Genomic DNA, 14,691 nt, shown 5'->3' on the forward strand with positions numbered 1-14,691 from the left:
TACCTGGATGGCATTAGTCTCATTGTGGGGAAAAAGCTGTGGAGGAAAGATAATCATAGCGTGCTAGCATGGTACAGCAGCAATAACAAGAATAGGTGCTGAAACATACAACCAAATAGGAGTTACATATGTAGTACTCAAAATAAACTTGCCTAAAGTTGTTTGGAATCTTTCCTAGCACATCATTAACATTTGGAGGCTCTTCTTTTCATGACTGCCATGCCTTACATGGCCACCTTGCACAAAAGGGATAACGTTAAATGGGTAGACGGAGTTTTAATTGTAAATTGGGCTACAGGTCTGTTTTAATTTCTTGCAGTTGTGGCCATCCCATCCATCTCTCCAATGGAGGACTGGAGAGCTCCCCTCCATCAGAAATGCCACGTTAACTTACATTGAAAGGTCCTATCCTCCAGGAACACCACACTGCCTACATAAAAATTGTCGTATGGAATGGGTGACATGGAAAGACAAGCCGAAAAGACCAATGCTGTTTTACGTTTGAAGGCAGTTACAACCATTCCTAATCCAGCCCCTTGTGTTGTGCACATTGTAAAATTAATTAGTTGATCTATCTCTCAGTAATCCATGATATTTTCAGCATTCATGTTTTTGTTATAAACTCTTGTATTCTCAAGAAATATGTCATGCTCACCTGCACAGACAAGAAGTCAGTGCTGTAAGTTAATGCTACTGATACCTTTTTAAGCATGTTCCTCTTGTGTAACTGTATGATTCAAACAGCTTTCCCAACATTTGAAAAATGCAGAATGTCAATAAGTAAAATATGGTTGTGGTATACTTGCTGTGTTTTGCGTATACTTCACATATCTTCTCCCACACTTTTCACCACCATTTTATTAAAGCTTTTCTGTTATCCTATTGAGATCTTTATTGAAGATTTCAATCATGATTGGTTGCTGCACCTGCCCAATGGACACAACATGAGCACTGATGTTAAACTCTTTAATTTAATGTTTCTGTATGTTTAATGTGTGTAAAAGATATTTCACTGTATTTGTAAATTAAGTGAAACACTGCCATATTTATAAGAGGAAATTCTGAACAAAAGATGCTTAACTGTGGCATTATAGCTGGAATTAAGATACTGAAAGTATGTTAACACTGGACATGACCGATATTCCATGCAGAGAGGAAGATACCATGTCATATCCCTTGCTTCTTTGAGTCAAAGCTATATAAGTCCTTCGATTCACATACTGACCATACTTGGGTTTACATTTTGTTCAAAATTAACTTCCATTCAGTTAAGTCATCTTTAGTTCACCTACAACAATACCTTAAAGATAACAATATTTTTCAAAGAAAAAGTGTCTTTTTCTTGAGATAATGAAAAATTGTATTGTTTATTGTAATTCTTTCACTTCTAACCATAAAATCAAAATACATGGACCTACACTTTTGAGTCTTTCAAGTATGTCATTTTGTGCTGGGTCCTGCCTTGCTTGACTTCTCTTGTAATTCCACAGGCCTACACACACATCAATAATCCCCTGAGAACTCCCTGTCTGCATACTGCCTGGAACCCAAATGCTCCACTGAATCTATGTTTCCCATGAGTTTGCCTCAGAATCTATGTCATTTTGCGAACCCCTGAGGATCAGCCTGTTATTTCCAGTGGTAGCCCTTTTGTTTTGAACTTGTGTTTATCACTGCTATGGAAGACTTACAAATGTTCCATTGTACAAATGATCTGCACAAGACTTCTGGCTCTCATAAAAACATGGCAGACAGTTAGAGTTTTTTGTGTTTAAACTTCGCTTACTACTGATCGTGTTGCTTGGCCTTTTAGCATTAAAAAAAAACCAACATGGATGCTTTTCTGTTTCTTCTCCTTCCAAGAAAGTTGTTCACTTATTGACTTCCGCCTTGGGGCTAGTGACTGATACTATGGATGATATGATTTTTTTTCACATATGGATATGATGGTATTTGAATTGAAAAACAGGAGGACAAAAATAGACATCAGTGTACCTCCACTAACCCCTAATCTTTGCCCCTGCTGAATAAACAAGGCACACTAGGACAATTGTGAATAGTGACAAACCAATTACAAAAGAGACAATACTTATGCGTTGTTCACACTGAACTGTTTGACAGTGCATTAGTCTTGCACTCAATACTAACTATGGAAGACTTCTCCAGAATCAAGCTCTGAATGTGCAGGTTGTTCCAAGAACAGTGTGACCGGGCGTCCCCGGCAACCGCGGCTCGTCATGACGCATCGGACCAGGCCGATACGTCATGTCCGCGTCTCCCCGTTGCCGGGGCGACGCGGTACGAGCAAGGCAGGGGGAAGGCCGTTGCCTGGGAAACCGGATGGGTTTCCCGGCACGGCGTAAACAAAAGGGAAGACGGCACCGGAAGGAGGAAGGAGGGGCAGGAGAGGAGAGCCGAGGAGAAGAGACCGGAGGAGGAAGAGAAGAGAACCCTGGAGGAGAAGGAGGAAAGGAGAGCCCAGGAGAAGGAGCAGGAGAGGAGAGCCCAGGAGTGGAGACCGGAGGAGCAGGAGAGGAGAGCCCAGGAGTGGAGACCGGAGGAGCAGGAGGGGAGAGCCCAGGAGAGGAGACCGGAGGAGCAGGAGAGGAGAGCCCAGGAGAGGTGACCGGAGGAGCAGGAGAGGAGAGCCCAGGAGAGGGAGACCTCAGAAACGACCGCAGGAGAAGAAACCGCAGCAGAGGAACGCCACAACGCCAGCCACGACCCAGGAGGATCGTGGCTCACCAAGGTACGGTCCTTGTGGACCAAAACAAAGGCCATCTCAGACTAGGGGGGGGGAAGGGAAGATAGAGGAGGAAAGGGAGGGAAATCGAAAGGGGCACGATAACGAACACATATGAGCACCCCACGAATCTATAACTAAAGATTGAGAGCACTTATTCCCCAACTCCTCACAGGCACCCACCCCTCCTTATCGTTCCTACCCATACACAGAGAAAGAGTGAAATAACCTTGGTTAAAACCCCATACTTACCCGGGTGTTGTTTTCCTTTGTTTTCCGGTATCCGGGAATCCACCTGAGGGGATCCGCCAGAAGTCACCCGGGAAAAGAAATTGAGACTAAATCAACAATACAGGAAACTGAACAACAGCACCAAAAACCCTAAGGAAACCCGCCCGCTTGGTTATATACTTCAAGTTTTGTCTTTATTCCACCTTAATCTTAGAATAAACCCCACCATAAACTAAACGCATATCTCGTCGTCATTTGTATATTGTTCGATCTGTCACAAACAGTAAACCCTAAATTTTGCTAATGCTGGAGTGAGCTGATAAAATATTGTTGGCTTTCCCACAGTCAGTCTCGAGGCCTACGGTGTGGGAGCAATGATCTAACCAATCTTTCAGGGAACAAATTTCATCTCTACCTTCTAAATGCAACAGTTACACAGATGATACCAAGTTAGTGGTATGTACATATGTTCTATGTAGTCTGCTTACAATAGTTCTTATCTCTGATCTTATCATGCTATGTTTATCGTGTATCATTACCAATCGTGCCTCATAAAAAGTAATTTGCTGTGGACAGCTGTTAAGGCAAGGGCCGTGAGGCAATGAAACATCTTTCCTCGAGGTGCTAATATTGCTGTATTTAATGCACCCACACCCCCATGTACATTGATGAGGTAGAGATTCAGGGCCCACAGGCTCCACATAACCTCCACAGTACATGGACTAAAGTTTAGTGTCTATAGTTCTATTGACATGATCACAATCATTTACTTATTTTTATGGTACAGAGCCCCCTTTCTTGTCCAAGAATCTGAATCAGTATAAAGAAGAGGTTTCACAGTCGAAGTATTTACTTTTAGGTCAGGAATAATGCAGTTTCTCGCAACGATTGTTATAGCATTTGACTCATCTGTCCCACTTGTTACCAAGAAGCAAGAGTCTGTTAACGCGTCCGTCTATGTCAATTTATACACATCAGGACTCGTTTTAGGTTGATGAACCTTTGGGCCCAGTGGTGAGTCTCTGTAAGACGAGATTACCAAACATCAAATATATTTCACAATAACCATTAATAAATCTTCGGCGCATTCAGTTGTTCTTAGACTCAAATAACCACACCTTGACGGAAGATTTGTGAATTTATTCCCTATTGATTACAATCTAATAATAATAAACGTATTAATCTCAAAACCAAGAAGCATAAAAGCATAATCACAAAGTGGCAATTATGATGAACTTTCAACAATGCGATGATCAGAATCATAGGATAGATGCGTTAGCAGAGAATAGACCATAGTGCATGATAAACAATAGAATATCAGTTCAGCATAGCTACATGTCAGTCACGTCGGTTCCGTCCGTCAAATGAATACCTCATCTAACCTCAAATTAGCATTAGCATGTTGGGCTTCATGCAAAACAATTTAGAACATCAATTTGGAAAACATCTAACTAAGATACCTAAATAAACATACAGCAGTTGGTACCTAGAAAGAAAGGCATATAGATTTTGTAGCATTAATAATTACCCTCCTCGAGTTAGGTCAGTTTACAGGATCAGTCTTCGTCTTCAGGACATCAGATAGTTCACCGTCAATCTATCTAAATTAGAAGCAAGGGACACTCTCCTCATAAGGAGGAAAGTGTAATAGGGCAGTCTATGGGCTAGGATAATTTTGTCTAAGTCTCAAAACACCAAATAGAGTGACAGAGTTTCTGGATGCAATCGGTATCATTCCCTACCTAATGCGTCTTGTCCCTTGTGTCATGAGTTTTTATCCCCTTTTCGTAATACATTCCCCCAAAATTCTATTGGTTAGTAACTACACCCCATCATTGGTAACCAATCAAATTATACATTAAGTAATGCATGTGTCATTTCTTGATATTAGCGTGTCTTTCAATTGGTCTTCATAATCAGCATTTTCGTAGGTGGTACGTCCGGGGTTACTTCACCATCTTGGCACACGTCTCAGGTCAGAAGTTCTCTTCCCCTCGTCTCATTGTCCATGAGAGTGTCCATTAATGTTTCGAAGCACATAACTTTATACTAAAAGCTGCTAGCATGCGGATGAGAAGATTTCTTCATGTTTCGAACTAATACAAAAAGAACAATAGCTGGGTCATGGTAATTTGCAAGTCTGCACACAGAAGAAGCAGAAAAATACGCTTTAAATGAGAGTTACACAGCTAGTTTGCGACTCATGCTAACTTAAGACATACAAGTTCTAATGCATACATTTATGATCGTAATAATGTATATTTGAAAGATTATTAATTATTCAACATTAGTGTTCATAAATGAGTAAATCTTTACTTTTATTAATACATTTTAACTATTAATTATTAATATTGCTTTGTTAATGTAAACATTTCACGTCTATAATATACGATATTTAAACTACGCTCTCTCAAGTCTAAACAATTAGAAACATATATTAGAACATTGGAATGCTGGAGGCTCCATTGAAAACAATGGAGTGCTGCGGGCTCTTACTGGCTGGTAAAAGCCTGCAGCGCCAACATTCCAATGTTCGCTTTGTTCACAGCAACAGCTGTGAACAAAGCCTCACGGAGCCCGAGGGGATTTTATTCCCCTCGTGCTCTGTGAACATTTTTTTTTTAATAGAACATTCTGCCCTGTGTGGCAGAATGTTCTAATAGCCTTAGAACCCGCCGTAGCGGGCTCTACCGGCTATTAAAGTCCCTCTCCCTTGTTAAATGCCCTCGCCTTCGGCTCGGGCATTTAACGCGGGGAGCGGGCCTTTAATAGCCGGTAAAGCCCGCTACGGCGGGTTCTAAGGCTATATTAGAGCCCCAGCCAATCTGACTGATGAGTTTGTGAAAATATATACTCCATGGAATCAAATGTTTTTTATTTTATTTTCGTTCTAAATTATTTCACATAGTGTATAAATAAATGGAAGCCATTGCCATGTCTGTAGACAAGGCTGTTTCTCAAGAGAAGTTGGCCAAACTTGGCATTATACTGTAAAGAAAGGGGACACCTGCTACTATTAGGAGCTTCAACCCAGGGGGAACAAACTTAAAATTGAAAATAAACTTGGACACTCTATATTCACATAAATATAGGTCCTACAGTTCCGTTAATAGGAATGGCAGGAACAAATGCACCAGAGGGTGCTACTTAATCATAAATATTATTTATTATTATCCATCATAAACTACTTATACAAACATATAAAACAGCTCTAAGGTAAAATAAAGAGCTTTTTGCCTACAGTGAATTACATTCATACTCCTTCCTCATCCTCATTCACGCATCACACAGAAGCAGGCTAACAAAAATAATTACAAAAAGTCAATGTCAATTATTCTTTTCATAGTTAATAACACACGTTGTAATTACTCATACACATATATTTATCTCCTTCAATTCTCTTGATAGCTCATCTCCAAGGATCTATTGATCATTTCTACACATCTCATGATTTTCTCTATGTGATGACCTAATAGTCGTTGACACAGCCCTGATGTCTTCTTGATGGAATCACAACAGTCATTTATCAGATCAATCATGTATCAAATCGTCGCGGGTTTTGGTGACAAAGCGCCTTCTTCAGGACATCCAACAATTAGCTGTCCCTGTAATCACATATCGCAGATGACAATTGTTACTGTTCTAACATTGACCCAGCACTATGCAATAAAAGACAACGTTTGTTGCCGCTGAACACCAACCGTCACCATAGAGGCTGTGAGAAGAAAAAGTACAGACCTCAAAATGTCAAATAGATACAAATGATAAACATAACAAGGTATAGATCGTATGAGACACCAAAAGAGAAAAAAGGAAAGAAAAAACACAACCGCATAGGGACCTCTATATAGCCAATATACATTAATCCAAATTACTATCACAACTTTTGAATGCAGACGAAATACCACACATCAAACACTGCAATCTAACCACGCAATTTCGCTAATGATATTTATGATACAGTAGACAAAAAAAAATAGTTCAATATGGATCGAAACTCAAACTTGTAGACCTTAAGGGAGGAACCTGTAGCTGGAAAACAATATATTAACAAATAATCATATGTAGAGGAACAATATCCTTAACCTCAAGCCTTCTCGATACTATGGACAAACCTTGTGTGCTTAAAAATGAGAAATCACCACAGGTACCACAACAAGGACCTATGCTCACCTGTGAAAGCTGGAGGGTACACCGCCAAATGTTTTATCGAGTGTCTAACAGACGATTGCGAAACCTGGCCAGATACACCTGTTGAATTCAGACATGCATTCCTTACGTTGGCCAACCTGAAAAGGGGGCAAGGAAAACCAGATAACAGATGTGGCTTTGAAAGTGAACAACTCCCCGACCCACGCAGGCGATAACTTACCTTCAAAACTTTATCCTCCAACCACAGTAAATATACCCGTTATACGCAGTTCCCAAACTCCATGTACCAGGAAAACAACAAAAAGTTTTGCTCAAACAGCTCAGTCAGCAAACGTGACATAACATCTTACATCAAAGTAAGAAAATTACATTTTGAAAACGCCCTGATGGATGAAACTTCTTTCAGGAGGAACATCCCATATAGTATCACTTGTTTCTTTAGGCCAAAGCAGAAAAACAGACTTTGATTCACTGGCTCTAGATAGATGGATTTGGACATTATGCAAAAGGAGCGCAATCATAATTTACTACATCACAAAGCTCAAGATGACTAACTTACTTTAATGGGTTTTAGATAGAAAACTATGAAGCAACTATCAGTAATTAGACCGAAGCATGTGTTAAAAATATCTTGAACTATTTCATTTGGGACTATGAATTGTATCATCTTAAGTCTCAAAAGCATAAAACTAATTTTCCTGTAAATGTAGGCCTTCCCAAAAAAAAGCCCTCTGTGAACACACTTCCTTTCTTCAGGCCACGCTAGATCTCTGGGGTCGACACACTATCCCCCAGCCATTTGGGGATCAAACATGCGGCCCTATTGGGAATCAACTGTCATGGTTGGACTATGTCTTTCTAATTTCTTTGGTGCCATCCATGCACTGTCTCTGATAATCTTAGCATGTCAAGTGGCACACAGTTCCTGTTTTGCTCTGTCTGCTGTCCAAACTTTCCCAGACTTACTGGCATCTATCTAGCGGCTAGTGGTAGCTTGCTTAGGCGGTCAAGGATTCTCTCTGGTGTCTTTTTGACAACACAGGCCTGTGAAATAAAAAAATGTACAAAAGCTGTGATTTGGTACAGCCATGCTGGTTGAGGAATAAACAGTGATGTTATTTCGAATAGAGACAAACTAGAGATCTGTACAAGGCACAAGCAGTAATGCACTGTGCAACCTGTGCCATTGAGTGATTGCCACTCCTGTATATTGCAGACTTCCCAAGCATCAAGCTCTAAATACAGATTCAGAACAAGAAAAATAAAACCATAAAACTTTTACCAATTTCAAAAAAGCCTATTTTCTTTCCAACAGACATTCCAGCTACTTATATTGAATGACCTACAATCTAAACATCAAATGAGTTAACTAATGACATACCTACTTTCAGAATGGAAAAAAGAAAAGTGGTGGAATTCATCTGTTAATTATTCCCAACCACCAGCTGGTCTTTCCGCTGGAGAAGCTCGGTGACCGAAAATGGATGGACTGGAATGTGCGCTGAGTAACTACCAGTGGAGAAGATTAACTTAAGCACTTAACCATCACTTTTTTCAAATTGAGATGCCTGAGTTACGATGAGTATGCCCAGACATTGGTCTTGTGCTCACATTCCCATTCAACTCATTCTGACCCTCACTGAGGCCCCAAAGCCTGAAACTAGTCTGGGTTGCTTGTGCTCCCGTCTGGAGTGGAGTTGGCTTGGCTGTTTGGCCTGGACTGTTTCTACTGGAGAAGAGCCATTTCTATACGGCTTGTCACTTTCTACAGTGGTACAGTGGTGAAAAAATACAATGGACTTGGAATACAGTCTGACTAATTACCAGTAGTTTAGATTATTTCAAGTGTTCCCAGTGGCCAGAACCTATACAAGCATTCCAGTTGAGGGAGCATACAGAAGATACCAATTTACAGGGAGTTATAGTTACATGTGTATGTGCTCAGGATAGACTGTATGCCGTGATGATTACTGATTAACTTTTTTATTGTCCTGTCCTGAAGGCATTGCTGTGCTGACGTCTATACTGTCTGAAGAGATCTCATTAGCTCATTAGCTAAGGATGAAACTAATGTGCTGAAGATAGGAACTAATAATAGGGGCGCCCTGATATCCCCTTGCTGAAGTCTGGGTTTGCTATAATGTGCACGACCACATTTCTTTGTGCTTTTTGATGATTGTGAAGCGACGGAAATGGGATCCACATAATGTCTGCAAAGCTTCAATAATGGCTTAATTGGTGCAGTGATCTCAACAAGGTCACAATCATTAAACAATCTGGAGTATTGTTTCCCACTTGACTAACAAAAGCTTTATTGACCCCCGTTTGAATCAATGCCAAGAACAGGTCCCTCAGTACAATTGTTGCCCTTCAGAATTGGAATAGTAGATACCAGACAGAAGTACCAGTGGGGTCACTTGTATTTAGGTACACCCATACGTTTTGAAGACGTATTAATGATATATTCATTTTCTTTTGACAGGAAGGATTTCTCTTAGGAGATGTGAAAGGTGAAGCTAAAAACAGTATCACCGACTCTCAGATGGACGATGTTGAAGTCGTGTACACAATTGGTAAGTGTCCAATATTATAGACAGTTCATATTTACTAATATCAGGTCACGTCTAAAATATGATTTATTCACGCTATTCTGCAGAAGCTGAGCTTTTCATGTGCAAATGTTATAAGCTTATGTAATTTTCTCATTCTGTATTAAAAGTTTGTATGTGATCAAGTACTCTAACATTCAGCTTTTCGACATTTCTCTTTATTTTAAAACTGCAAAACCATCTTAATTATTACAGACCCTCTGCATGTGCAGAATGTCACACAGTTCTGGGCTCGCATTGTGTCGCGCATTTGTATGATGCTTTGATTTTTCTGCATTCTCTGTTTTTGCAGTAGCTTTTCTTGTGTGCATTTTCATTACTGGGTCTTCATGGACTAGTTCCTGACATACAAGTTGAGTTCACAGATTGCAAGGGCCTTCTGTTTGTGTCTACTTTTTCAGACATGTAGTTTTTTTTATGCTTTGAGCAGTAGTGGTTAGTCTGTGGTCGCTCTTCACAAAGTATCGATCCAAATGAGAAGATGCCCCTCCGGATTAGTTTGATGAATGAATAGACTTAATTGTAAAAAGGCATGGGAGCACTTATGTAAAAGGCAAGATCGTGAAACTCCGTAGCAGCAATAGCCACTGTTTTTAGTTGCCTAGATCAGTGGTTCTCAACCTTTTGACTTCTGTGGACCCCCACTTTATCATTACTGGAGCCCAGGGACCTCCACTGAATATTTATTGGAATCTGGGGACCCCCCACTGAGTCATTACTGAAAGCTGGGGACCTAATCTGCAAATATTATTTCATTTTCTAAGCAGTCGCGGAGCCGCTGAGGGGGCTTTGCGGACCTCCAGGGGTCCCCAGACCACAGGTTGGGAACCACTGGCCTAGGTGTGTGACAATCAATGTTTTTTAAGATACTTGACAAAGCTGTTTTGTTTGTAGGCAGCAAAACTGATGATAATAGGCTTTGATCCTGGGCAAAAAAGAGTGTCCAGGGAAAAAGTGCGTGACATGGGGATGGGCAGGAGGGAAAACGGGACATAGAGACAGAAAAGAAGAGGCATAAGAAACATGCACACAGAAGGAAAGTTGTTGAAGGAACTCGAGATGGAAGCCAGTTTGGGCCACAGAAAAGGATCTCAAGCGTGGAAGTAGGTGAGAGAGAAGAAGCCGGGGACGAGGAATGGCGTGGAGGAGGTTGATGGGGAGCATTTAAAAAAAGAGGGTGGACATAAGGATGATTAAGAAAAGAAACGCAGGGAACTAGTTTGCACAGAGTAGTTGGATGGTTGCAACCAGGGAAGAGAGCTACAGGGGAAGGTAGATGAACAGCAAGATGCCGTGTTTATTTTATTCACTGTATACAATGACCAAAAGGACTGCTACTCAAACCTTTCAGCTGCCAATTTTTAGCATGGTTGTGGGAAAGAGGATTGTCTTCCTAGAAGACACAATATGCTTGCAAGTGTGTAAAATGTTCCAAACTGTATAGGAGGCTCATTGTCACAAAGCCTTTACTATCAGGATTGGGAATACATTGAGCTGTGAGCTCACCTTGATTAATTGACAGTGATTTCAATATAAAAACACTTACACATGTTTGTAAAATGTAACAGAGTTTGGATTTTTATAAATCTTCCAGAATGCTTTATGATGATATGCAAAAACATACACCAGAACGAAAGTTTGATTGGTGATTGCTGTGAAAATGAAATGTACAGAAATAATAATTTTTTATTTTTAAAAAAAGTAACAAGGAGGTTTTCCAAACCATCGTGCAATTTTAAAGCAGAGGATTAAATAACATTTCTCTAAATCTTCGATTAATAAAACATGTTTTGATGCTTGTTAAGAGTAACAAAAATAATTATGGAGAATCAATGTGAAACAATTAAATTAGGACCCGCTCTTAAAGAAAGTCACAAATGTGCACCTGCGCTTCTGAGACCTTTCACTGGGGCAGAAATATGACTTTCAGGAATTCACAAAAGTTTACAGAAGTAGGCCTCGAAACCATACTCCCAGCTAATTCTTGTGAATTCCATTTTCAGTGAGCAAATGCATATAGGCACTTACTTCTTTTTCTTTTCTCCCCAACTTGAACATGTTTTTTTCCCAAGGAAAAACAATTTGCTCTATTCTTTTATACCCCCACCCTATTTTTTTTTGGGGGGGGGTTTGGAGGGGGGGGAGTCCTGGGGTAGGCTGTGCTGGTCCTTTCCTACCCTGAAAAATGTTTACTTATGCCATTGTCAATGTTTTCCACGATAGTCATGGATTTAAGTTGAGTTGTTGAATAAGCGTGTGCAATTAAGTTTGTGGGTTTGCTCAAAATCATCGGGCAATCCAGCCTGTAGATTTGTTCACCCAAAAATCCTACTGCAAGTAAATCTCTTAATCAATTCAAAACCATATTTTGCACATGTAAGCCATGCTTTTTGTGCATAAATAGCTATGAGATTCGGGCCCTCAATGTTTTGACTCTGAAAAAACCTTAAACAGTTTGTCTCGTTCTAATATATAAAAAAGCCGAAGTTTTAATAAGTATAACAAATTGAGGTTGCCATCTCCAACAGTGGCTTTGCCAAAGCTTCTCTTGTAGGTATTTCACAATTTCTGAACCAAAAGGCTTACAATGGAATTGCCGCTCCACTTGCAGAAAAAACACCTGCTGCAAGTAACCAATATCAGGCATAAACCCTAACAAGTAACAATGCACTGTGGAGAGATGCCTTTATTGGTGCTGCTGAACAGTACAGTGCTGCATCTGCCGGATACCCTTGCAGTGCCACAGACCGGAAGCTGGCACAGAGTGGATGCATTTCTTTACCATGTTGCATGTTGCTTCTCTGCTGCAGTGGAGTGGTGGTTACAGCAAACCGTGCACATGTGTATCATGAAGAGCAGGAAAAGCACGGGAGCAGTTTTTGGACAGGGATGGGAGCCTCATGTCTCCAGCCCACTTATGCAGTGCAACAGATCTGCCGTGATCCCCTCCCAACCCAGGAGGTAGCTTGATGTGAAAACTGGCTAGTGATAACGCGTCCAGCCCTTATAAATTTCCTGTACCTGGACACGTTGGAGGTCGGTGGATCTTTTAACTGAGTCGGGCTCTCCTCATCCTAAAATAGCTGAGTCATTCAGATCAATAATCAATAACTATTGTAATCGATAATCAATACTCAATTAATAGATCAATATACCACATCAGAAATCAATAACAGTTGGTATTTCGTCGCACCATGACCTTTTAGTCATGAATAACCACACCAGTTTATTAAAAGTTAGTGAAATTATTTCCCTATATTAACAAAGCTAGCACAATGTATATATGTCTTAAAACCAATTGATATATGTATATGAACATTACTAGCTGTCCATAACGGCAGAAGAAACGCAATCTACGTAAAATCTGAATAATGATACACTCTGTTATCGCAATGCAAATCACCAATATGACTAACTGTATTTGACTAATTGCATACATTCGGTCAGCATAACAAGATTTCATTTTGGCATGGTACATTGGATGTATACCTCGACTAACCTCTAATTAGCATCGGCATGTGGGACTTCATGCAAAACGAATTTAGTCAACACAAATTTGGAAAACTTCTAGCTAGGACCCTATAAAAATAGCAGTTGGTACCTAAAAGGAAAAACACAATGCATAATACATTTATCCTTTCATATTTACCAAATACAATCAGCATTCAAGAAAAATCTTCGTCCTTCAGGTACCGGTTGATCAGCATGGGACAAATTTTAAAGGGGCAAGGTTAAGGGCAAACTTCCTTGCAGCGGCAAGGAGAATGGGGCAAAGTTACTGCATGGGCAAGACGGGGCAAATCAAAGTTAAAGTCTCTAGGGTGAGAATTCTTAAAGTCTCTTTCTCTCGGATAGAGAAAAGGGCATCAGGGTGTCGTCCAAAATGGAGTCTGGCATCAGGCTTCAAACTGACATCGAGGAAAATGGCTGACTTCTCTTTGTTCGGTGGGTTTAAGTAAGAAACATTCCAAATCTTGCAGGGTCTTCCATTGGAGGGTTCATAGGTTGGCTTCAAATTGTCCAATGAAAAATTGTCTTTTACTAGAACTTATTTGTGCATACATTAGCCTTGGAGCCTTGGAACACAAGTTGTATCATGGTTTGCCAATTATTTTTGGTATCTGTACCTTCATTGTCCGCACCTGCAGAGACTGACCTTGTATCAAAGGGGATGAAACCGGCCTAGTACGAAACCTTGGAGATAAGTGTATTAGTCATCTCTGCTGGAAAAATACAACTTCAAGCAAGAATATGTGTTTCATTAGTTCAAGGAAAAAGCCACGCAGTTAGAATTTGAGACCAGGCAACTAGGCCAAAGCCTTTACTAAATTTAAGCTAAGCAAAACAGTTTTCAAGCAAGAAATCATGGCATACATTTGCAATTATGACGGATTACTACATTTTCAATACTTCATGATTAATAAAGCTCGTTTACAATGATGGCGAAGTACCCCGAGGGCACAATTTCCCTCGTACATTATTTTCTTTACTAAAATCACACCACAATATACATTTTAATTTTGCGATATGTATGAATATATGTCGGACCTTCTTTTTCTGCGTCATCACTAGAACAAAAGTCTGTTATAGAAAACTTTAGCTAGACTCTGCGACTGAAGACTGGAATAGGTTGTGGTAAGAGGGTAAAGATTGCGAAGAGACAGTAAAGCTGTTGAGAGAAAAGCGTTGGTAAGGCATCAGAGAAATTAAGATGAACTGATGAAGGTAGACGATGTAATGGTGATATGAGCGTTGGTGTTACAGTGGGGCAGCTGCACGCCTTTCAGTTCTGGTTGGTCCTGGTTTAGATGCCCCCCTTTGCTCATTTACCTTAGACATATTGAACAGTGAATCGTCAGTTTCCCCATCTCAGAAAACTGTTTAAAACAATTGCAGTCTGAACGAGAACACAGCATTCATCGTTTCTACTGAGGTGTTTCAAATCTGAGATCATAG

At 40.3% G+C, this 14,691-nt stretch overlaps 1 protein-coding gene across 2 annotated transcripts in view; it reads left to right on the forward strand.

Annotated features, from left to right (window-relative positions):
- The window catches only part of ABRAXAS1 (abraxas 1, BRCA1 A complex subunit), a 122,464-nt gene that overhangs the window by 25,281 nt on the left and 82,492 nt on the right, over positions 1-14,691 (forward strand). For both annotated transcript variants that reach the window (XM_069236349.1, XM_069236356.1), the window contains exon 2: positions 9,609-9,699. In XM_069236349.1, the coding sequence (XP_069092450.1) occupies positions 9,609-9,699 (91 nt within the window). The remainder of the gene's footprint in view (positions 1-9,608; positions 9,700-14,691) is intronic.

The sequence above is a fragment of the Pleurodeles waltl genome, chromosome 1_2 (genome assembly GCF_031143425.1).
Source record: "Pleurodeles waltl isolate 20211129_DDA chromosome 1_2, aPleWal1.hap1.20221129, whole genome shotgun sequence".
NCBI lineage: Eukaryota > Metazoa > Chordata > Amphibia > Caudata > Salamandridae > Pleurodeles > Pleurodeles waltl.